The sequence below is a fragment of the Octodon degus genome, unplaced genomic scaffold, assembly GCF_000260255.1.
Source record: "Octodon degus isolate 3935 unplaced genomic scaffold, OctDeg1.0 scaffold00006, whole genome shotgun sequence".
Taxonomy (NCBI): domain Eukaryota; kingdom Metazoa; phylum Chordata; class Mammalia; order Rodentia; family Octodontidae; genus Octodon; species Octodon degus.
Window position 1 is genome coordinate 30,507,127 of NW_004524582.1, and position 21,342 is coordinate 30,528,468.

At 54.0% G+C, this 21,342-nt stretch overlaps 1 protein-coding gene across 3 annotated transcripts in view; it reads left to right on the forward strand.

Moving 5' to 3' along the window:
- The window catches only part of Tbc1d14 (TBC1 domain family member 14), a 76,962-nt gene that overhangs the window by 46,670 nt on the left and 8,950 nt on the right, over positions 1-21,342 (forward strand). For 2 of the 3 annotated variants that reach the window (XM_023699787.1, XM_004624587.3), the window contains exons 4-11: positions 4,492-4,610; positions 6,140-6,222; positions 7,566-7,683; positions 9,174-9,280; positions 15,824-15,904; positions 17,940-18,034; positions 20,505-20,576; positions 21,134-21,262. In XM_023699787.1, coding sequence (XP_023555555.1) covers positions 4,492-4,610; positions 6,140-6,222; positions 7,566-7,683; positions 9,174-9,280; positions 15,824-15,904; positions 17,940-18,034; positions 20,505-20,576; positions 21,134-21,262 — 804 coding nt within the window. The remainder of the gene's footprint in view (positions 1-4,491; positions 4,611-6,139; positions 6,223-7,565; positions 7,684-9,173; positions 9,281-15,823; positions 15,905-17,939; positions 18,035-20,504; positions 20,577-21,133; positions 21,263-21,342) is intronic. The other variant, XM_023699790.1, reaches the window with a different exon arrangement.

Sequence of the window (21,342 nt, forward strand, 5' to 3'; positions counted from 1 at the left end):
CCTTGGCTGCTCGCTCGCTGGCTCTCGGGGAGGGCCCGGCGGCGGCGGCGCAGTGTGGCTCGTGCCGGGAGCCCGGGAGCCCGGGAGCGGGAGCCCGGGCCGGTGCGACGGCCGAGTGCGCGGCCTGACTGTGCGCAGGCTTGGCCGGGGTTCTACGAGTGGCAGCCGGCCGGCGCCAGCGTCTTCTGGACTCCTGCTGGGGGTCTAATGTGTGTCCTCCCGAAATCTCCGTGCTCAGCTGACGGAAGCCGACTTGGAGCGGAAGACCTGGCCCCGGGGGCGGGCTGGTGGGGACGTTCGAGTCCAGCACGTTCCCTGGAGGCTGCCCGTTCCTCACCCCGCGCAGACAGGTGGCCGCATGGTCACTGACAGTAGTTCAGGTTCGCCTTTAGAGGGCCACGTGGGGTGCCGTGTGAGAGGCTTTATTCTGGAGGTGCCTGCTGAACCTTCTGGTTGTCCTGACAGGGTGCGCGCGCTCGGCGACTTCCTTGTCACTAGGACAGGCTTCCAGGAAGCCAGAGCACTTTCTGGCCCGAGCATGGGCACGGGCTCTCCTTGTAGCATTTTTCCAGCTCTGTAACGTCGGTGGCCCTGTCGTCCTGTCCGCAAGACTTGCTCTGGTTTTTGCCTATCCCAGTGTTTTTTTCAGCTCATAGTCTGTCGAGGCAGACTTTCCTGTCTTTCCTAACTGACAAGTCTTTAACCTGATCTACCCCTTAGGCGGGCAGCTCCGGCGCGGTGTTCATCAGCGGGCTCTCCATGCTTGCACCCATTTTCCTGTCCTGCGCCGGACAGCTCCTCCCCTCTGCCTGGCTTGGCCCACCAGCTCCAGCATGTGTTTATTTGAGAGCATTAAATCCAGAGTGAGAAGCTCAGCGTCTCTGTTAACCCCATCTATTCTCTTCTTGGGGCCTCTGGTCCTGACTGTCCTGTCTTTGCTGGTGTGGCCCCCTGCTGCCTATTGTCACCTTACCACGCCTCCTTGGCTGCATCTCACTGCCATGTGCAGTGAGCCCCACAAGGCTGGGCACTGCGGGTCTCCCAGGGGCTGTGCTCCCTGTCCCCCCCATACCCCTCTCACACTGAAGGCTCCCCTTTGCTACACGACTCCGCCCTGTTCTTTCTGCCTGCTATAGCCGTTGTACCCGTGTTCCCCGTCTGGAGCCCAGGCATTCTTTAGGCCCTGTGGACCCTGCTTTTCTGCCGCTGAACCTGTGCTGGGCTGCCACAACTTTGCCCTTAGCTGGAGCAGCATGGAATGTGTGTGACTGCAGCATTGGCAGCCTCTTCAAGGCGTACTCTGGATCGCGCTTCTAAGCACTAGCTCTTGAGCTTCCTTCAGAAGGCCCCCAAGCTGCCTCTACTGTGTACATTGTTTTTTGTTGTTTCATTAAAAAAGTATTACCAGGACTGACTAGTTAATCAGAGTTGCACTAAGATCTTGTTGTTCTTTTTCGTTTTTGTGATACGGGGTCTTGCTATGCAGCTTGGACTTGTAGTGATCCTCCTATCTCAGCCTCCCCAGTGCTGGGATTATACGCATGTGCCACCACACCCAGTTCTGGGGATGTAACTCGGGACTTTGGGCTTGGCAGGCAGGTACATGTGCCACTGAGCTATCTCCCCAGTCCCTTCACTAGGTCCTTGAAGAACCCTTTTCTCAGTTGCTCTGTGTGGCCATACAGGGCAGACCAGGCAGCAGGTGCTGGGATGGGCAGTTGTCCTGATGCATCCACTATCCTCTCGCTGGTCGCGGTGAAGAAGGACGTTCCAGGAGCAAGGGAGGCTCCGCATCAGCCAGGCTTGCTGCCTCCCAGCTGGGCTGTCCCATTCCAGCTGCCCACCTCTGGCTGTGGCTGCCCCTGCATTCAAAGTTGAGGCCAAGTGACCAGTCAGAGGACTCGCTTTGGCTTAGGACCTAGTGAGGTCCTAGAACGTGGCAGTTTTTGTTTCCAAGGCCTTAGCTGCTGCAACGTGGGTGCTGACACTAATCTGAGGGCGCGTGACAGTTGTATCCCACAGCTTTTTACCCTCCCAGGGTGCTCAGTGCGTAGAGTTCTTGCACTCAGGTAGGTTTTCCTGGCAAGAAAAGTGAGAGCTGATGGTGGATGCCTCTAGGAGGCCAAGGAAGAAGGAAACCCAGGTTCAAGCACAGTTGTGTGCCTGTTGCCGGCGTCTTCAGACTCAGAAATGCCACTCAGCCTTGGAGAGCTGCACCGAACTTCAAGTCTGGGCTGGCCAGGCCGGGCTTCTCCTGTCATTTTAATCATGAGGAAACGTGTTATTTGACCCTGCATCTTCCTGAGTCTGCACCTAATTCAATATTAAGGTTCCCTTTGCCTGAGTATGGTGGAATTACTGCCTGCCCTGGCGGCATGTCTGTGGTGAGCACCAGTGCTTAGTGTGCGATAGGGACCCCTTACCTGCCGGCGCTTCAGGGTGTCTGGGGCTCAGCATCCCCAGGATGGTGGACTCCTCCCTCGGGCAGGAGTGTGGCTAAGCTAACTGCGTGGGAGTCCCTGGGAATGTGTGGCCCTAGCCTAGGTGGTCTACTCATGCCGTCCCTGGGGATGGTGAGCTGTGCTGGTGGGAGGGCGCTAGGGCTTTTGGTCAGGGAGCTGGGGCTCCCCCTGCTGGCTGCAGACTCTGCAGTGCGCCTGGTCTCAGCTTGGCAGTGGACTGACTATTCCCCAGCACAATTGTTGTAGGTGTGAGGGGAAAAGGAGTAGTGGCACACATGGTCTGGTCCCTGTGCCCCAGAGCTAGCACTGGTGGCTACCTGACCATCTCTGTGGTTACAGCGGCCAACCATGGTGTGCTTATGCCCACTTAATAGAGGTGGACCTGGGGCTAGGGACGTGAAATAAGCCTGGTTGGATTTGCCTCCCAGGCCTGTGCGTGAGCCTGACGGAGCGGAACTGGACTTTCCCTCTCTGCTGTGCTCCAGGTTGGGGCCACCCATGTGGCAAGGCCAGTTGCAGGGCTTGTGGAGGTACAGGAGGGCTTGGGGGACACACTGCAGACTGAAGGAAGCGCAGGTTCAAGGGCTTTGGGCTACGGCATGTTTGTGCCGGCCTGCGGTTCACTAAACCAGGCTTATTGGGTAAGCCACACCTCGTGGGTATTTGTGACTAATTCCTGTCAGAATGTAGCATGCCTCAGAATCTTTCCCAGCACACAGGTTTTGGTAGATTTTCTATAAACTTGCAGATTTTTTAGCATCTGAGTATTGAACTTGAAGCTTTCTGTGGCTAGCACCGTGCTCAGCACTTGCTGGGCTAGAGCACTTGGGCTTGGTTCCGTGAGCAGGTGAGTCAGTTTCAAGTAAGCCAAGGCGATCTGTGCGTCAGTGGGAGCTTTGATGTTCAGAGCGTCCAGGGCGCAAACGTTGCAGTGCATCCACAGGGAAAGAACCCCCGCCCATTCCCGCAGCCTGGCGTTTTGAGGAAACGAGTTTCTGCTTCTGCAGAGAAACCTCAGTAGGCCTTTTTGGCTGAGAGAATAATTGCTTGCAAGATGACATTGCAAGTGACACCTCCTGACAGCTAGCGTCAGTGAAATCTACTTAGCAGTTACCCACCACCTCTGCCAGGCTTGTCTGGCCGGCTGGAATCTGAGGCTAGCTGCGCATTTGTCTGTGGCTCTTCCCAGCTCTGTGATCCTCTAAGGGGTGTTCCCGAGAGTCTGGTATGTAGTGGGCAGGTCACGGAGATACTGTGTCTTGACTTTTCAGGAAGCTTACCACACGCATGTTACTTTGGAACCACCAACTTTCTGGACTCTAAACCTTTCAGGCTGGGGTGTCTGGCGTGTGGGTCACCAGGTGTGACTAAGTGCCTGTGAGTGCCGTCTTTGGAACATACTGGTGACGCAGCAGGTGGGTATGGAGCCTGCTCTTAAGAGTTCCAGGGCCTCGTAAAGTTATTTACATAACAATTTGTGATGCTGGCTTCCTGGTGGCCAGTAAAGTCACAATGCGTTGTATCAGGTTGGCATGGTGGTGCATACCTTTAATCTCAGGTATGAGGAGGCTGAGGCAGGAGAATCTCAAGTTTGAGGCCAGCCTGGACACCTCAATTATCCTGTCTTCCAATAGAAATGACAAGGGCTCAGGATGTAGCTTAGTGGTATAGTGCCCCAGCGTCTGAGTCCCGGTACTAGAGAAAGTGTTTTTCAATATCCAGGAGACAGAAAACGTACTGCTCATCGGAAGAGGCATAGGAAACAGAGGAGTCGGGGTGCTTACCAGGGGCCACTTCGATGATGAGCCCTTGCTGACTGGTGCCACCTGGGGAACTGTGCCCACCTCAGTGCAGAGTGAGGGGCCCTCTCAGTGGTGGCATTTCTGTCAGGATTGTGGGAGAGATTTTCAGTGTGTTATTCTCAGAGTCGATCTGAACGACTCATTACAGGATAACTTTCTCTTTTGCCAGAACTTTGTAATGCAAGAAACATCTGGTCCCAGACTCACCCTTGGCTTCTGTGTCCTAGGAATATGAAGACAAGGCTGGAAGACCTAGCCGGCCACCTTCGCCAAAGCAGAATGTGAGGAGAAATCTTGATTTTGAGCCACTTTCCACCACTGCCCTCATCCTTGAAGACAGACCAGCGTGAGTCTTAGTGCCACCTTGGCGCTTGGCATAGTGGATCAGGACCTGTTAATCCCTTCGCATTAGGAAGGAATGAGGTCAGCCGGAGGTGGAGGAGTGGCCACAAGCAGTTGTCATGCCTGTGTCCCCACTCCCCATGCATTCTGTTCCGATGTCACATGGCTCACTTGAGAAGTGGTCCTTCAGGATAGAAGTTTGCAGCAGGTTTTCCATTCAGGCGATTTTTCTTTCAGCATTTAAGAAGACTTTAGTAGTAAATGATGCCTGGTTTGCAATGGCAGGAGACCCTGGGTTGCGTGCTCCACCCTGCTGTTTTGGGGCTGTGGTGGTATCATAGGACCTTTGGACCAGCCTGTGGGGTTCTGGGGATCTCAGTGAACAGGGAGTGAGTTCCCTGTGTGGCACCCCTCTGGCCTTAGATCCCCATGTGTGACTCAGGAGCCGTGTGGAGGGACATTGATGGGCAGCAGGAATTGCTCCCTTGTGCCAGACACAGCTGGTCTGTTTAAGTATTAAATCTGTCTAGGGTGTTGTGCTAGAATAGAAGGACCCACGCTCAGGAGAGGGTAAGAAGAAAGCTAGCCCTGTTAAGGCTCATGCCAGTCCCTGAAAATTGAAAACTAATGAAATCTCAAGGAATTGTGTCTTGCTGTTACTTCTCAGCTCTCAGAAGTGGGGTGTGGAGAGCCCCTAAGTGGTGGGCTGCGGGGTTGGGCAGAGGCCATTACGGCGTGGAGCAGTTGCTCCAGTGCTCGGAGCCATGGATGTGGCCCAGCCTCCCACCTCCAGCAGCACAGTTCCAAATCACAAAAGGAATGGGGTCCTGCTCAGTGATGGGAACAGCAGTCCAAATGTGGATGTGAAAGCGTGTGTTTTATTGGTTTAATGAGTGTAGAACTATGATACACATTTGTACAGTAGCAATAAAGAACTAGAGCTAATAGTGAAACTTGCACACTTAAAAAGTGTAGAAAGAGCCAGGTGTGGTGGCACACACCTGTAATCCCAGCACTTGAGAGGCTGAGGCAAGAGGATCCCTGAGTTTGAGGCCAGCCTGAGTTGCATAGTGAGAGCCTATCTCAAGAAGACGAAGACCCCAAAACCTAGAAAGAGACCGTGCAGCTGCACAAGTGGAACGCGTGCTTGCCGAGTTCCCACCACAAGGATGAGGTGCTGCAGTGTTGCGGTGTAAGCCTCTGAGGGCAGCCGGCCGGCCGTGCTGAGGCGGGAGGGGAGGGGGCCTGTGGTGAGGTCAGCGCCCTTGAAGAGCGGAGTGCAGGCACGCTAGGGTTTTCCTCTGCAGTAATTATGCGTAATTGGTTTTGGCTTTTTTTTTTTAATCTGTGGAATTCATTTGTTTTAGTAGTGAGCTTTTTACGTTTACCAAAAAATGTTAGTTTCTAAAAGAACTGTAATTTTTTAAAAACAGTTTTTGATGCTGAGTTTTACAGTTTTTGTAACCAGTGCAGCAGGATCTCTTCAGACTCTTAGTTGGTGTTGTAATGGCGAAACCACTCATTCCCACACAGCAACCTCCCTGCGAAGCCGGCCGACGAGGCGCAGAAGCACAGGCAGCAGTATGAAGAGATGGTGGTGCAGGCCAAGAAGCGAGGTGCGTACGGCCGCCGGGCCTCACGGCCTGCTCCGCCCGCAGCTTCCTCAAGCTGTAGTATTTTCATATTTGTGATTTTGCATCAAATGTGCGTGGTTCTCTTCCTCCTGGTCATTATTTTGAGGTAGAAGCCCTTGAAGCCTCCAGGATGAAAGAGAGGTCTAGGGCGAGGACTGTGTGGTCAGGAAAGCCTCGGCTGTGAGGTGGGATTTCTCTTCCCGCCGGTTGCTTTCTTTTTCTTTACAAGAGCATGGATTGGAGTCGATACAGTCCCTGGGAACCCTTGGGCCTGTAGGTTGTCATGCACTCAGATAGATGCGTGGCTGATGAGTGGGTGTGTGGGTGGAAGGGAGCGCTGTAGGAAGGAGAGCCTCCAGCCCTGCTGGCCACTGCCTTGGGTGGAGCTGGAATTGGACGGGGGGACAGTTTCTTTTGGGGAGGATGACAGAGGTATAGGGACAGACGTGAAGGCAGCTGCACATGTACTTGATGCTGCTGAGTAGGGCAGTTAAGTGGTGGTTCACACGGCAGATTTTTACATGACGTGTATTTTACTATAATAAAGAAGTACAGTCCATGCGTGTCCACAGGTCAGTTTCCAGGGCCCCCTGTGGACACCAAACCCCTGGGTGGTCAAGTCCTGGGTAGAGTTTGTGGATAGCTACACACATTGACCTATGTATGATGTGTATGTGTATGTGGGGGGGGCAGACACATGCACACATGCGTGCACACACACACACACACACACACACACACACGGTCTTGCTGTGTAGTCCAGGCTGGTCTTCAGCTCCAGGTGATCCTCAGTCTCCTGAGTGCTGGCATTGCAGGTGTGTTGTGCCACCATGCCTGGCTCTCCCATATATCAAATGTAAATCCTGTGTAAATAGTGGACGCATTGTGCAGTGTGGACAGCATGACCTGCAAAGGATCTGTACTCGTTTGGTGCAGGTGTGATTTTTCTAAGTGTTGTCCTTTGCCGGTTGGGTGATGAATGGGTGCGGAGGGCGATGTGTGCAGAAAGCCGGGGTCTCCTCAAACTCCAATTCTGTGGAGGGCAGTGCCAAAGCTGTTAGAAGTGGGCCTGAGGTCGCCTCAGAAGGTGGGTGGGAGTGTGCGCAGGGCTCCCAGTGTCTGGGCGATGTGGTGTGTCGCATGCTGTGGTGTCCTGGGCTCGTCTGTGTGTGTTGCCCCTCGGATTGTATTTGCACTGCACATGTCCCTGTGTGTGTGCTGCACCTGAGACTCCACCACAGGCTGTGCTGAGCAGGCTCAGATCTGTACAGGTCACCCAGCTTGCCATGGCGTCTCTGACATACCTCCCCCTTGTGTAATTCCAGAGCTCAAGGAAGCCCAGCGGAGGAAAAAGCAGCTGGAGGAGAGGTGCCGAGTGGAAGAGAGCATCGGGAATGCCGTCCTCACCTGGAATAACGAGATACTGCCTAACTGGGACACAATGTAAGGCCAGGCTCAGGCTCTGCTGACCCCAGCTGCTCCTTCCCCAACAGGAAGCGTGGGGGTGGGGGCGGCGCTGAGGCTAGGGTTGGAGTCGGTCCAGCCCGGCATCCCCAAACCGCCCTTCCCTGCCCTCTATCCATCCAGCACTCAGCAGCCTGACCACCTAGGAAAGCAGTTGTCTTTGCCACTCTAAATTTCACCCATTTCCTGGGGTCCACAGTGTAAACCTTGAGCCTCAGAACTCAGCCGCCTGGATCCCGCTTTTTGCTCTGTGAGATGGCCTGTGGCCTCACCCTACTCTCTTCTCTACATGAGCCCAGCCCGGTCCCCAGAGGATCAGCCACAGGATTGGTGCTTTTCCATCTCAGGGTCTTTGCATATCCTGTTGTCCTGGGGAAGACTTTCCTGCCCCCCTCCCCCCCAGCTCTAGGTGCTGGTAGAAGACTCTCCGGGTGCCCTGCTGCCCCAAGCATGGGAGCCAGGCAGCTCTCACACTGACCTCAGGTATCGGTGCAGAACAGGTACCCACAGAGTCTGTGCCTTGCTCACTTCCAAGGGTCAGCGTCTCTGTCCACCTTTGTGGTCTGAGGGGGCTGCGGGGAGCACAGGTGTCATGGTGCTAGGACTTGTGACTGTGCCTGGTGTGAATCGCTCACTGCAGGGCTCTTGGGCCAGGGAGGGGCTGGGCTAGGCAAGGCTGGCCAGAGCCTGCTTCTCTAGCAATGGCTTTTGGTGGCTGGCTGCTGCCAGAACACATGCAGTGCTTTCCCTGTGTGGAACCATCCTGTCTTCCACAGGACTCAGGGTCAGAACTGAGGGCTTTACAGCCACACCACCGTCCCTCCACCTGCAGACCGTGCCTGTGCCCCTGTGTGGCTGCTGAGCCTGGCCTGGAGCCTGCCCGCTCCTGTGCTGGTGTTGTCTGAGGGCATACACACACTGTTTAGCACACATCGGCTCTGTGCTGGGCCCTCTGGACTTCATTGCATGTGACATTCCCTGCAGCCCTTGGGGAGAGCTTCACTGTCTGGTTTAGGAGGATGTACAGGTCTGGGGGGACCAGTATTGGCTCTGGGGTCCCACGTAGGGGTGGATTGGGACATAGCCTGGCATGTCTGGAAGCAGGAATGGCCTGCTGCCTTTCTCTTTTCCGTCTTCAGGCGAGTGTGTTCACTGCAGCCCGCAGTCCTGCGTGCCGGCCCTCTATGGAGTGTTCTGGGCTCGTTGTCCTTGGCCCTCAGGGGCTGGTGGCCCATCCTCCAGGCTTTTCTGTCGTAGCAGGACAGTGGCTGCCTCTGTCTGTCTGGGCTCCCCGTGCTGCCTCCTCACCTGTTGCGGCAGGGGCCCAGCAGATGAGTGCACTCCGTCGGTTGGATGGCACGCCCTGGGGCAGGAGGGCACGCCCCTGCTCCTGTGGTGTCAGTGGCCCTAGTGCGGATGAGCCTGACTTCACAGGGAGCACGTTCTGAGTTCATCTCTGTCCTGCGTAGGTGGTGCTCGCGGAAGGTTCGCGATCTCTGGTGGCAGGGAATCCCACCCAGCGTGAGGGGCAGAGTCTGGAGCTTAGCCATCGGCAATGAGCTGAACATCACTCATGGTGAGTGGCCCACCTCGGGGCCCCTGCCGGGAGGGGTGGCAGCGAGCATCTGCAGCTGAGCCTGAGTGCCTAGGAGGGCTCACAGGCGGCGGGCTCACTCCCAGGTACTTGGGGTTCCCGGTATGGGGCACCGGCTGCAGGTGGAGGGCACAGCAGATGTTGCCGTAAAGCCCTCAGGTATGACCATGAGTCCTGTGGAAGGCAGGCCTCATTCAGTGAAGGTGGAGGTGCTTGTCTTTCAGACAGCCTTAGAAGATGAGTTGGAGAAGTTTCTTTTTTTGTATTTTTTAGGGAAGGGTCTACAGGGTGTTCAGGGTCTCATTACTAGATTGGACTCACAGCGATCCGCCTGTGTTCAGCTTCTCCAGAGCTGGGATTACAGGTGCGCGCCACCACGCCCAGTCTCAATTGCCATCTCCGTGCACCCCAGGGGTGGGGGCAGCATGGCAGGCCCAGAAAAGTTGCTAAGTGTGTATTTCAGTCTGTATTCTGGAAGTTTCCTAAGATCCATCAACAGCTTGCCTGCAAATTGGATGTGATGTGCAGTCCCTTGCATGGCTGTGTGTTTGGTGTTTGGTTCTCTCTGGTGCAAGGGTTGATTTTCTTTAAATGAAAACCTGTGGATTGGATCATAGTGGATTGGGCTAGCAGCTAATGAACGGCCTCACATCCTGGACCTCCGCCCAACCTCGACCGCGTGTTGTGTGGTGTGAGCTGGGTCTGTCTTGGGTCACTTGTCCTCAGGACGCTGTGGCTGCTCTGCCCCACACCCAGCCCAGTATTCTGTAGGGCCTCCAGAGACATTTGGCTGCCTCTTAGCAAACAGATGCACTATACTGGGTCCTGCTTGGTCGCACTGAGCCACCTCGAGCCAGCACCAGAACACAGCAAGCTGGTGTGTCGGCTGCCGCACCAGGTAGCATCTGAGTTCTTCTTCACCAGTGGGCAGCACTCCCGTGGGGCAGGCCTTGGCGACCTCCTTTTCCTCCTAAGAAGCTTTAGTGCCCTGCAAGCGCTGGGACCGCCTGGGCCCAATGCCAGTGTGTGTGGAGCCAGCGTTCTGATGTGGGAACCCCAGGGTTTTGGCCTTTTTGTGGTTGTGTAATTGGAAAACTTAAGGCCAATCAAATGGTGCTTTAAAACTTGGCTCTTAGACAAGGTGGGCTTGTGCTTTTTATGTTGGGCTGAGCATCTGAGAAGGTTTCTCTCTGTCTCTTTTTTTAATATCGAAAGTCCTAAGCTCCTGAGTTTGATTCCTGGTACCAAAAGAAAAATAAATGTCCTGAGAATTTTGTTATTTTTTATTAATGTATGTTTATGTTTATCCTGGGGAGCAGGTACCTGTCCTGAGCACATTTTGATCCTTTTTATTCCCCTTCCACTCCCTCCCATCTCGATCCCCTTCCATTTGCAGGAGATGTGTTTCGCGTTTCCTGTTGGGCCTAGGAATCTGTCCATTTTTCCAGACTGATTTTGGGGCACAGCTTTCTGCAGGACCTGGAAGTGCACCATGGGGTATTTATCTGAGCTAACATGAGCATCTCAGCAGTAAATGTCCCTCTTAGGACTGCTTTCACTGTGTCCCCTGGGTTCTGGTATATGGCACTGGCATAATTGTTTGATTCTAGGAATTGTTCAATTTCTTCTGTGTTGCATCAGTCAGGAATGTGTTAGTTAATGTCTAGGTTCTTGTGAAATTTCTGTAATTTCTTTTTTTATTTATTTATTTTTTAATTTTATTTTATTTGTGTGTGTGTGTGTGTGTGTGTGTGTGTGTGGCCAGCTCAGCCCACCAGGGGGCGGGGCTGGCTGGCATGTGGTGCTGGGGGATTGAACCGCGGTCCCTGTGCTTTGCTAAGCTTGTTCTAAGTAGGTGCTTTAGACCACTGAGCCATCTCACCAGCCCCTGTAATTTCTTTTGCCATCAATTTCTAATTTACGTGTTCTGTGATCTAAGAGTATGCATGCTAATTTGTATTCTTTTGTATTTAAGCAAGCTTTTTGGACTAGTATTGCTCTTTTGGAGAAAGTTCAATGTGCTGCTGAGAGAATGTGTATCCTGATACAGGACAGAATACCTGGTAGATCCCTCCTGAGTCTGTTGTTGGAATGTGTGGTTCAACTCTGATACTTGTTTGTTGATTACTTGTATATTTTTATCTTCTGAGACAGTCTGGCAGTGTAGCTCACTGGCTTTGAACTTGGTGTTGATCCTCCTGCCTTAGCCCCCTAAGTGCTGGGAGTACAGGCATAGGTTGCCATGTCCGGCTTGATTTGTCTGTTTGTGACAGTGGCGTATTTCAGGTCCCCCACAATGATTGTTTGGTGTTCGTTGGATCTTTCATGTCCGGTCATGTCGTTTATGAAGTTGGGTGCGCTGGTATTCAGGGTGTGTATTTACAATTGTCGCGTGGGAAGAGGGTTAAAAACTGCTCTATTAGCACACACCAGTAAGACCACAAGAAGATTTTGTAAATTGTCACTGAGCCAGGCGTGGCAGCACGCGTATGTAATCCCAGGACTTGGAAAGCTAAAGCAGGAGGGTTGTTGCAAGTTTGAGACCAGCCCGGAGTACAAAGTGAGCTTAAGGCCAGCCTGAGCTGCATAGTGAGACCCTGTCTCGAAAGAAAAAAACCCCCCAACCCGACACTTCACCCGTTTTACTGAGGATGCCAGGCCCCTGTTTGTGGAGTGGCTCCTGATGGTCACCGGAGACATAGTGCTTGTTCCACTGCCACTGGAAGTAACATAGTGTGGCACAGCACACCGGAAGCTGAGTGCTGGCGGGACCTTTTAGCTGTGGCCACGACACCTCCGCTGTTCCTGGGAGCCTTCACCCTCCGGAAGCCTGCGGTGTGGGGCTGCCGTGGCCAGCCTCATGCCTGTGCGTTCATCTTCCCAAGCCTGTAGCAGGTTGATAACGGGGATGCTGGACTGGAATGGTGCTGCTAGAATTTCAGCTAACCTTTAATAAAGGAGTGTGCCCAGCCTGGACAGAGATGTACCCTGCTTTCTTTTTGAGAAGTAGTGATGGGAAAATAAAGCGATGAAAACCATGGGTTGCTTTAGTTACAGCCCCAGACTTTGGGGGAGCTGGGCAGTGACAGCCTGAGGTACAGGGGCTCCCAGGCCCATCCACTGAGGGCCTGAGCTGCGTCCTTGTCCTCAGAGAGGTGTGGGGCTGGGCCACCAGGGCGATCCATGTGGGTGAGGTCTGTGGGCAGGTGCTCTTCCCAGGTTGAGCTGGCCACCTGGAGAGAAGAGCTGCTGGGCAGGTGCTCGTGTGGTGGCGCTTGCCTGTCCCTCGGCACCTCTCCCAGCCCTGCTGTGCTTCTGGTGCCAGACAGGCAGCACTTCCTTCTAGTCCGTCCTCCTCTGAAATGGCACCTGTCTGAATCCTGAAAATCACACTCCTACATGTCAACAGAAATTATGAAGGCCACACAGCCCAGGAGAAGGCTAAGAGCGGGGTGCAGACTGAATTCTGGGGAAGGTGTGGCGCTGTTCTTTTGGAAAATGCGTCCTTAGTCAGTATCGGTGCTCCTCCCAGCTGAGGAAGCTCTCAGGCCTCATATAGAGTTAAAGGCACATCGGCCTGAGGAGCCAGCAAGCCCTGACTGTGCAGATAGGTGTGTGTACAGAGGCTGCGAGGGCGTACAGTGGTGTCGCCTGCCCACCACCAACATGGTGACCACCGACACCGCCCATACAGAGGCACAGGCAGAGGACGTCCACCTAGGCAGGACAGCATGGAAGTGTGGTGTGGGAGGCCGGGCATGTGACAGGAAGTGCTTGTGTCCGTGCGTGCCTGATTAGGGCCTCGGAAAGCGGATGTGAGCGGCTTCTTGCAGGATAGCCATGCCCTCAGGAAGGCAGCGGTTCAGCTCACCACAAGGCTCAGCTCTAAGCCTGGCGTGGTCGTGCACACGCCTGTGATCCCAGACCTGGGCAGCTGAGGCAGGAAGATCACCATGAGTTCGAGGCCAGCCTGCACCACGTAGGGAGGCCCTGTCTCCAAAAAATCAAAACCAAAAAACCCCCCTTCCAGCTCTAGTTCGTAATCTTTTTAATTTTTTTTTTATTTTAGGGAAGGGTCTCCAGGGTGTTAAGGCTCTCACTACTGGATTGGGCTTGCAGTGATCCGCCTGTGTACAGCCTCCCGAGAGCTGGGGTTACAGGCCGCACCACCATGCCCAGGCTTCTAGTTCATAATCTTGTCTGGAAGTCTGCTTGCTCTTTGTGACAGCCTCCATGCAGTTGCCCACAGCTACCTCTGTGACACGCTTTGTCAGATGCTGAATTCTGTTTTTAGTTTTTCTTTTCTTAGTTTTCTCCCAATTAAAAAAAAAAAAAATTATTGGCATTGATTTTTTTCACAGTGTACTGTGCTGTGTATTTGATCTTCACACTTCCAACACTGAAGGTGTAAATTGTACAGAGACGCTTTGTGTTACTTCGTTTTTGCGAGTTTCACCCCATAAAGGTGCATTCTTACAATAAGGACCCTGTGTGAAGCATTGTGTGCGTAGAGACTTTGGAACTTTCTCAGTCAGTGAAGAGAGATGGCCTTTCTGTATATCATGTGCATTTGTAAAAGAAAGTTTTGGAGCTCTTGGCCCTTTGGGGCGTCTGCGCAGCCGCGGCGATTCTTCTAGGTGTTTGCGCGGCCCTGCCCGATGGATGCGGCACAGCTGGTGCAGCACGCTCGCTTGCAGGGCCAGCAGCCTGGGAGCTGAGGCGGGAGGGCCGGGAGTTGGGTGCAGCCTGGGTGCCTTAGCAAGGGCCTGTTTACAAACGAAAAATGGAAAGGGTTGAGGATGTAGCTCAGTTGTGGAGTGCCCTTGATTTGATCTTTAGTTCTCCCAAAGAAAAAAAGTGTTAGGTTGTCTGACAATGTCTCAGCCCAACTCACAAAGCTGGAACATCTCTCGCACCTTCTACTTTTCAGTCTATTTCCTTGTGAATATGGTTCATTCGCTTGGTGTTTATGCCATCTGTCTGTCTTTGATCTTCACACTGTGAGCGCTTTTTAAATCAGGTTTTATTGGTATATTTTAATGAATTAATTTATTTGTACGGGGTCTTGCTACACAGCTTAGACTTGTAGTGATCCTCTTGTGTCAGCCTCCCCAGTGCTGGGATTATAGGCATGTGCCACCACACGTGGTTTCAGTGGCTGGCTTGGCTCGGGGCCGGCACGGCGTGCAGTACCAGGGATTGAACCTGTGTCCTTGCATTTGCCAGGCAAGTTCTGACACCACCAAGCTATCTCCCCAGCCTGGTAGAGTTTAGACACACAATGATTGCACCTTACGTGATAAAGCTGGTTCCCCCCCCCCCCCCCCGCCTTCTCCTCAGCCATTTCGCCCCACCCCACCTGCAAAGATTTGGTTCCATGTTTTCCTTCTTTTCTCCCTGTTTTGTTTTACATTTCCCCTCCTCTCTCTGCCCCTGCCCCTTCTTGTTTCCCTCCTTATTTGGACATTTTTCTCCTCTATCACAATACCTTTGGTCCTTATTTACACTTCCAGTTTCCTACAGCAGAGAAACAATGTGGCATTTATATGTATGTCCAATGTATTTCATTTAAGAATATGGTCTCTGATGTATCCATTTTCCTAGAAATGGCTCAAGCTTATCCTTTTTATGGCCGAGTAGTACTCCGTTGTATGAAAAACCCCACATCTTCTATATCCATCCACCAGTTGATGGGCATTTGGTCTGTATCCAAGATTTGACTATTATAAACTGTACCGCTATATGCCTTGTGCTTATACTCTCAAAAATACGGTATTACCTGTTTTATTGGGTAAAGTGACTTGTGACATCTCTTCACATTTTCATGTTTCTGCAATAAATCTCTTTTGAAAACTATACGTGGGCGTCTTAACATGTTCACTGAGGCCATAATTGGAGTCTCACTGAGTGGCACGCACAGTCATGCATGTGCCACTGGTGGCATGTGCTGCCCCTCATGGCTCAGGCTGGTGAGAATGTGTTAAAAGAATTTTTAAAATTCTTATTGAATCCAATTTTTTCTGGGGGTTTAGCTCAGTGGCCCAGCACCTGCTTGGGAAGCGTGAAGTCCTGAGTCCAGTTCCCAGTACCAAAAGAAGAAGGAAGAATTTTATTTTCAGGATTTTAGATCCTATTTTAGGACTCTGAACTTGGGGACTTCAGCGTTCCGGATTCTGATGTCTGGCTGTGTCTCTTGGGATTGTGGGCCTACTTGGGAGGCTCCACATGGGCTTCCTGCCACACCCTGCTCCTAAACTGCATGGCTCTGTGAGCCGGTGGTGCAGGGCTGAGCTTGGCGAGAGGCCGCAGGCGCACTGCCCAGCCAGTGGGGTCAGTGGGGAGCTGTGTGATAGGAGGTGGTGCCAGGCATGGTGGCAGTGTGCGTGGCCTTCCTTTTACATGACCTTGTCTTTACATAGCCAGAATACTTCCAGGGCAGGTTGGTGGGTGGAGGAGGTATGCGGGCAGTCAGAGAGTTCTCGGGGAAGGCGCGGCATGGGCGACTCATCAAGGCTTTTCTTTCAGAGCTCTTCGACATCTGCCTTGCCCGGGCCAAGGAGCGGTGGCGATCCCTCAGCACGGCGGGCGTGGAGGTGGAGAGCGAAGGTACAGACCTGTGCCCGCAGAGCCACAGCCCTGAGCCTTTCCCAGTGGGAAGGCAGGCTCCGCAGCCTCTCCTGCTGACGAGAGGGTCCTCTTAGCGTGTGCCCTGGGTCTGCAGCCTCACCTGCTTTGCTCCTTGGGTCTGTACTGCTCCTGCAAGGAGGCACCCTGGTGGGCCGCAGCCCTCCGCCCCTGGGCCTGCCTCCCCTCCCGTTCTGCACCATGGCCCCAGGGCTGCTGCTTGCTGGAGGCCCTGTCTTGCTGTGTTAGCGAATTCTTTTGGATGATGAAATTGTGCCGCCCAGCACTTTAGGGCTTCGTGGAGCTGTGGGGAGTTGAAAACTTAGCTGAGCTAGGAGTTAGTCTCAGATCTGCTCTTCCTAAACTGGGAGGAGGAAAGGAAAAATCACTTCCCTGGTAAGGGACCTCTGTGATTCTGTGTTTTGGAGGCTGTTTAGAGTTTTTCAGGGGAAAAAGGAGTCTTTATTTTTAGCAGTATGCGTGTTCACTTTAGCAAGGGACTTGCGAGGTGACAAACTCACTGCAGAGGTTACAACAGACCTCGCTGAGGAGGAGGGAGGACTGGGGGGGGCGGCGTGTCCTGGCTGGGGACAGTGTCCATCCCAGAAAGTATGCAGTGGTCAGGGATGGGCTCTTTGTGGTGATGCGGCGTGCGTGGAGTGGAAGGAGGACTTTGTCTCATGGGGCCATGAATGCAGACCCTGGGCACTGCGAGGACCTGGGCTGGCACAGCGTGTGCGTCTCCGGCGGCCGCCGGTGTCTTCCTGTGTCTCAGAACAGAGTTCACCCGAGAGTGGCCGTGCCCCTGTCTATGGCTGCACAGCTGCGTGGAGCGGCGCTGTAAGCAGTAGACCCCCTCAGTCCGCACGAGCCCTGGGCGCCCAGCCTGCCGGGCTGCAGGCTGCTGATGCAGGTGCATGGGGGAGAGGGCGCTCAGACCTGGGTGCTGCCCTCGCGGGCTCCCCTCGGTGCCCCATGGACCACTGCTTTTGTTATGTTTGCCGTGGTCTTTGAAAGTACTGTGTGATATTGGAATTTAAACAAATATGAAACAGGTTCTTCACTAGTATTGGCCTGAAATATTACATGATGTCACGTTGCAGTAGATCCTATATAGTCTGCTTTCATCTATTTTACTCTTTTTGTTGCCAGAAAACATTATTCTGCTTACCACATGCAGCATGTTTTGAGGTGCACGTGGTATGCAGGGACAGTAGCTAGTCAGCCCAGGCGTCACCTCCCGTAGTTGTAATTCTGTAGGAAGAGCCTTCCCATCTGCTGCTCAGCACTTTCAGGACTGCGATAGGCAGCCGTCTGTGATCACCGTGTTCAGCAGTACATCCCTCCCACTGGACTGAAATCTGGCTTTCTTTGACCAGTCCCCCCAGCTCCCCTCTTGCCTCTGGTAGCCCCTGCTTTTGTGAACGTAACGTTTTTAGGCTCTGGCAACAGTGAGACCCTGTGCTATTGGGTGTACTGCGCACTGGCCGACATGCCCGTGCACGCAGTCAGTAGTGGCAAGCCCCTTCTTTCTCTGGCTGCATGGCATTCTCCCGAGCTTCTTTACTACCTGGTCTGTACCCAGTCTGTGGGGGACGGGCTAGATGGTTCCATTGGGTGGGCCCTTCTGAGTGACGGCGTGCAAAGGGCTGTCAGCCTGCTTTCTTTCGTTTTCTGCGGGTCTTCCCCCGGAGTGGGGTTTCTGGACCCTGTGAAGCTCCATTTTCAGTGTTGCAAGCCCATGTATACCATGGTGTTTGAAGACCAGGTGACGCCTTTGTGTTCGGGGTTTTCTGTACCTAGTGTCCATTACACACACTCCTCTGTGTGTCCTTGTTCCGCTTGCTGGTTGACTTGAGGCTCCAGCCTTGGCAGGTGCCCACGGTGCTTTACTCCACGCCTGCCCCTCATCCCAGAGCGGGCTCTGAGTTGGGTCCTCTGCAGAACTTGGCCGGTGTCGCGATGCTGGGGCCATAGAGCCTGTAACCCCTGCCCTGTGCTCTGGCTCTCTCCACAGATGCTGGGTTTTCAGCAGCAGACAGAGAGGCCAGCCTGGAGCTTATTAAGCTGGACATTTCCAGAACATTTCCTAATCTCTGCATTTTCCAGCAAGTAAGTGGTGATTTCTTTTTTTTGGGGGGGGGGCGGAACCAGGGATTGAACTCAGGCCCTTGCGCATGCCAGGCAAGCACTTATTCTACTGAGCTATCTCCCCAGCCCCAGGTGATTTCTTTCTAGTGTGTTTTACCTAAGATCTGTATGTGCCAGGCTCTCCAAATGTGCAGTCAAGACTGTGTGGGGCTCAGGGGCAGAGGTTGGGTGTCATGTCACGGACCCTTTCCAGCAAGTACCTGGATGCTTTCACAGTGGTCTTGTCTTGCGTGTGAGCTACAGGCGTCAGGCCAGGCCTCTGTAGGGGTTGCGGAAGGGCTGGCTTATCCTCAGCTCGGGTGTAGCCCAGGCACTTGTGTTCTGTGCCTTGGGGGGCCCTGCTGCTAGTCCCAGGAAGGCGGTGCGGGCAGCCACAGTGCATTCAGGTGGGCGGCCTTGCAGAAGCAGGGGCACCAGGACGATGAAGTCTCTGCTGGAGAGCAGTGCTGTGTGTGGAAGCAGCTCGGGTCTGCCTCTGGACGGGAAAGGACCTCAGTGACACTGGACAGTGCTGTCACTCCCAAGAGTTCCCGCCCCCAGCTCCCCCAGAAACATCCCCATCGGTTCCTCAGGAACCCTTGAAAGAGAGGATCCCCAGAGGCTCAGTCTGGATGTTGGACTGGGGACCTGGGAGTGCCGGCGCCGGGTGTGTGGCTCCAGTGGGCTGGGCAGGTGGCCAGCAGCAGGCCGCTGCTCCCACAGACACACTCCAGCTGCCCCTTTTGGCTTTCTTCTCCCTGGCCCGAGCTCACAGCAGGAGCTGCCAGTTCCCTGGAGAGGCTTGACCTTTCACCTTGGGGGCGGGTGTGAATCCCTGGCTGCCTTCCTGCTGGCTCCATGGCTTTGTGCTCCCACCTCATGCCTCAGTTGCTCCCTCTCCACGATCACTGGTCCCCACGGCCTCATAGCTCAGGCCACAGGCATGCCATCATACCAGTTGGTCTTTTTAAATGTCTTTGTGTCTGATTGAAACCAAGAGTGGAGCCCTTTCGTGTGTGCAGCCACGGATCTTGGGGGTGGTGGACCTAGGGCTTTAGGACTTGTGGTTCCTGAAAGGAGGGTAGTGATCTTTCTAGTCAGCAGCTGAGGACAGGGGAGCAGGCAGAATTCACAGGCGGCACGCACTGCACATGGCGGCTGGGGGATTCCATGTGGCCAGAGGTTCTGGGGCCCAGGTGACCTGGCCCTGGGCATCACAGAGCCCACATGCAGGCTGTGAACTTCCAGAAACGGAGGCCCAGTCTTTGCCCTCCTGGCTCCTGTGCTTTCCCAGATACTAGCTGGGCTCAGGATCAGCGATGCAGAGCTGGAGACACCCTGGGTGACCCTGGGGAGGGTGGCTAGAGCTCTGGATTCTCTGTGTAGGAGGGGCAGGTAGCAGTTTCGCCTGTCTGTGACTCTCATGGTGGGCTGGGAGGGGAGCCCAGATACCTGGAACAGGCTGAGGGCATGTGGAGTAAGCTGCCACTTCCTGGGCCAGAGTGAGTATGGTAGAATTAGAATTAGGAGATGCCAGCCCAGAGCAGGCAGCTGGAGTAGGGCTCTGCCTGGTGCCCCCTCACTCACCTCTGGGTCTCCTGCTGGCTCCTCAAGTCCCTGGGTTAGCAGCTGCTTCTGTTGTCCCCACACCAGGCCTGGCTGTTCTTTTTTGCTCTCTGTTGTGCTTTTCTGTTCTTATTCCTCTGTGATTTGCAAATGTTGCTTTTCCTTTCTTCATGTTTTTCTGCTCAGCCTTTGTACAGGTCAGCATGTGGTGGGCTGACCCTGTGCTTCCCTTGTAAACTAGCTGAGCTCCCTGCGGTGTGGCTCTGGGAATGATTTTTATCCCTGTTAGCGCTGGGTACTTGGTAGATAGGGCCAGTAGGTGCTTGCCTGGAGGCTGGGCGGTCTCCTCTGCTTAGTTAATGTTTTGGAAACAGTTAAAGGAGCAAGTGGAAATTGTGGAGGGCGGAGGGCGGAGGGTGGAGGGCGGGGTGCAGGGAGAGCCCTGGAAGTAAAGTGGCAGCTCATGGGACCCGTGGAGCAGGGGCCTCCCTGCAGCTGTGTAGAGAACAAGGGGAGGGCAGCAGGTGGGCAGGTGGGGTGGCACAGCCACAGGCCAGGCTGAAGGCTAGAGGCAGTCACTGCCCTGCACAGCCCTGGCTCGGCCGTCTGACCTGGAAGGGGACAGTCGCAGCAGGAGCCAAATGGGGGCTTTTGACATGGCGGTGCTCAGGCCAGCCCAGGAGCTTTTCTGGAGCAGCCTGTAGTTGAGGTGCAGACTTGCTTGTTAACCGCAGCTGGTCGTTTCGTTATTAAATTGCACAGTGCACGTGGTGGGCTGCTCGCGCGTGCTTGGCAGCCGGCGCACTGCCGTGCAGTAGCGCCAGCCGCTGTTGCTGCACTAACAGTACTCACACGTGTGTCGTTTCTGGTGTGTCCATCCTTGCAGGGCGGTCCGTACCATGACATGTTGCACAGTATTTTGGGCGCTTATACTTGTTACCGGCCGGATGTGGGTTATGTAAGTGAAGTCTTTCCATATTTTATTATGTTCTTTATAAAGAAAGTCACAGTGGTATCCAGGACATCCTAGGTGTCCAGTTGAGCACCTTCATCCTTTGGTTGAAGAGCTGAACAGTCTCGTGGTTCCTGGGTTGACTCAGTTTCCTCACTAGCAGGTTGAGCTAACTTGGCTGCTCTGTGACATTAATCACATTTTAGCTGGATGTGGTTTTCATTTTTTGCATGTGATTTTGCCAACATGTAAAAAGCCTTCAGCAGTAAACATTTGTAAAAGCGTGCTGCTGATTTCGCAGCTTAGCAGCGCTGCGTGCATGGTCTACCTCTCGCATGCCAAGTGGGCTACGGGGTGGTGCTGCGGGGCCTTGGCTTAGGGGTCCTGTAAGAGGGGCTGGAGAGCGGAGAGCAGAAGGGTGGCGGTGGGATGCAGCCTCAGTGGGTGGGCCTGAGGGCACCCTGCGGCCCTGCTGGGTGGGGGTTTGGTTCTTGTACTTGATGACAGAGCCCCTGGCACCTTGCTGGCCATTGTCAGTTAATGTCACTTTCTCCCTCCCACAGGTTCAGGGCATGTCCTTCATAGCCGCAGTGCTGATCCTAAACCTAGATACTGCAGATGCCTTTATTGCTTTTTCTAATCTCTTGAATAAACCCTGTCAGATGGCGTTCTTCCGAGTGGACCACAGCCTTGTGAGTATGCGCTGCGTACCTGCCCCGCCTGACGGTTTTCTCTGCAGGGAAGAGGAGTGTTTCCTCCGTTTTAGCACTGG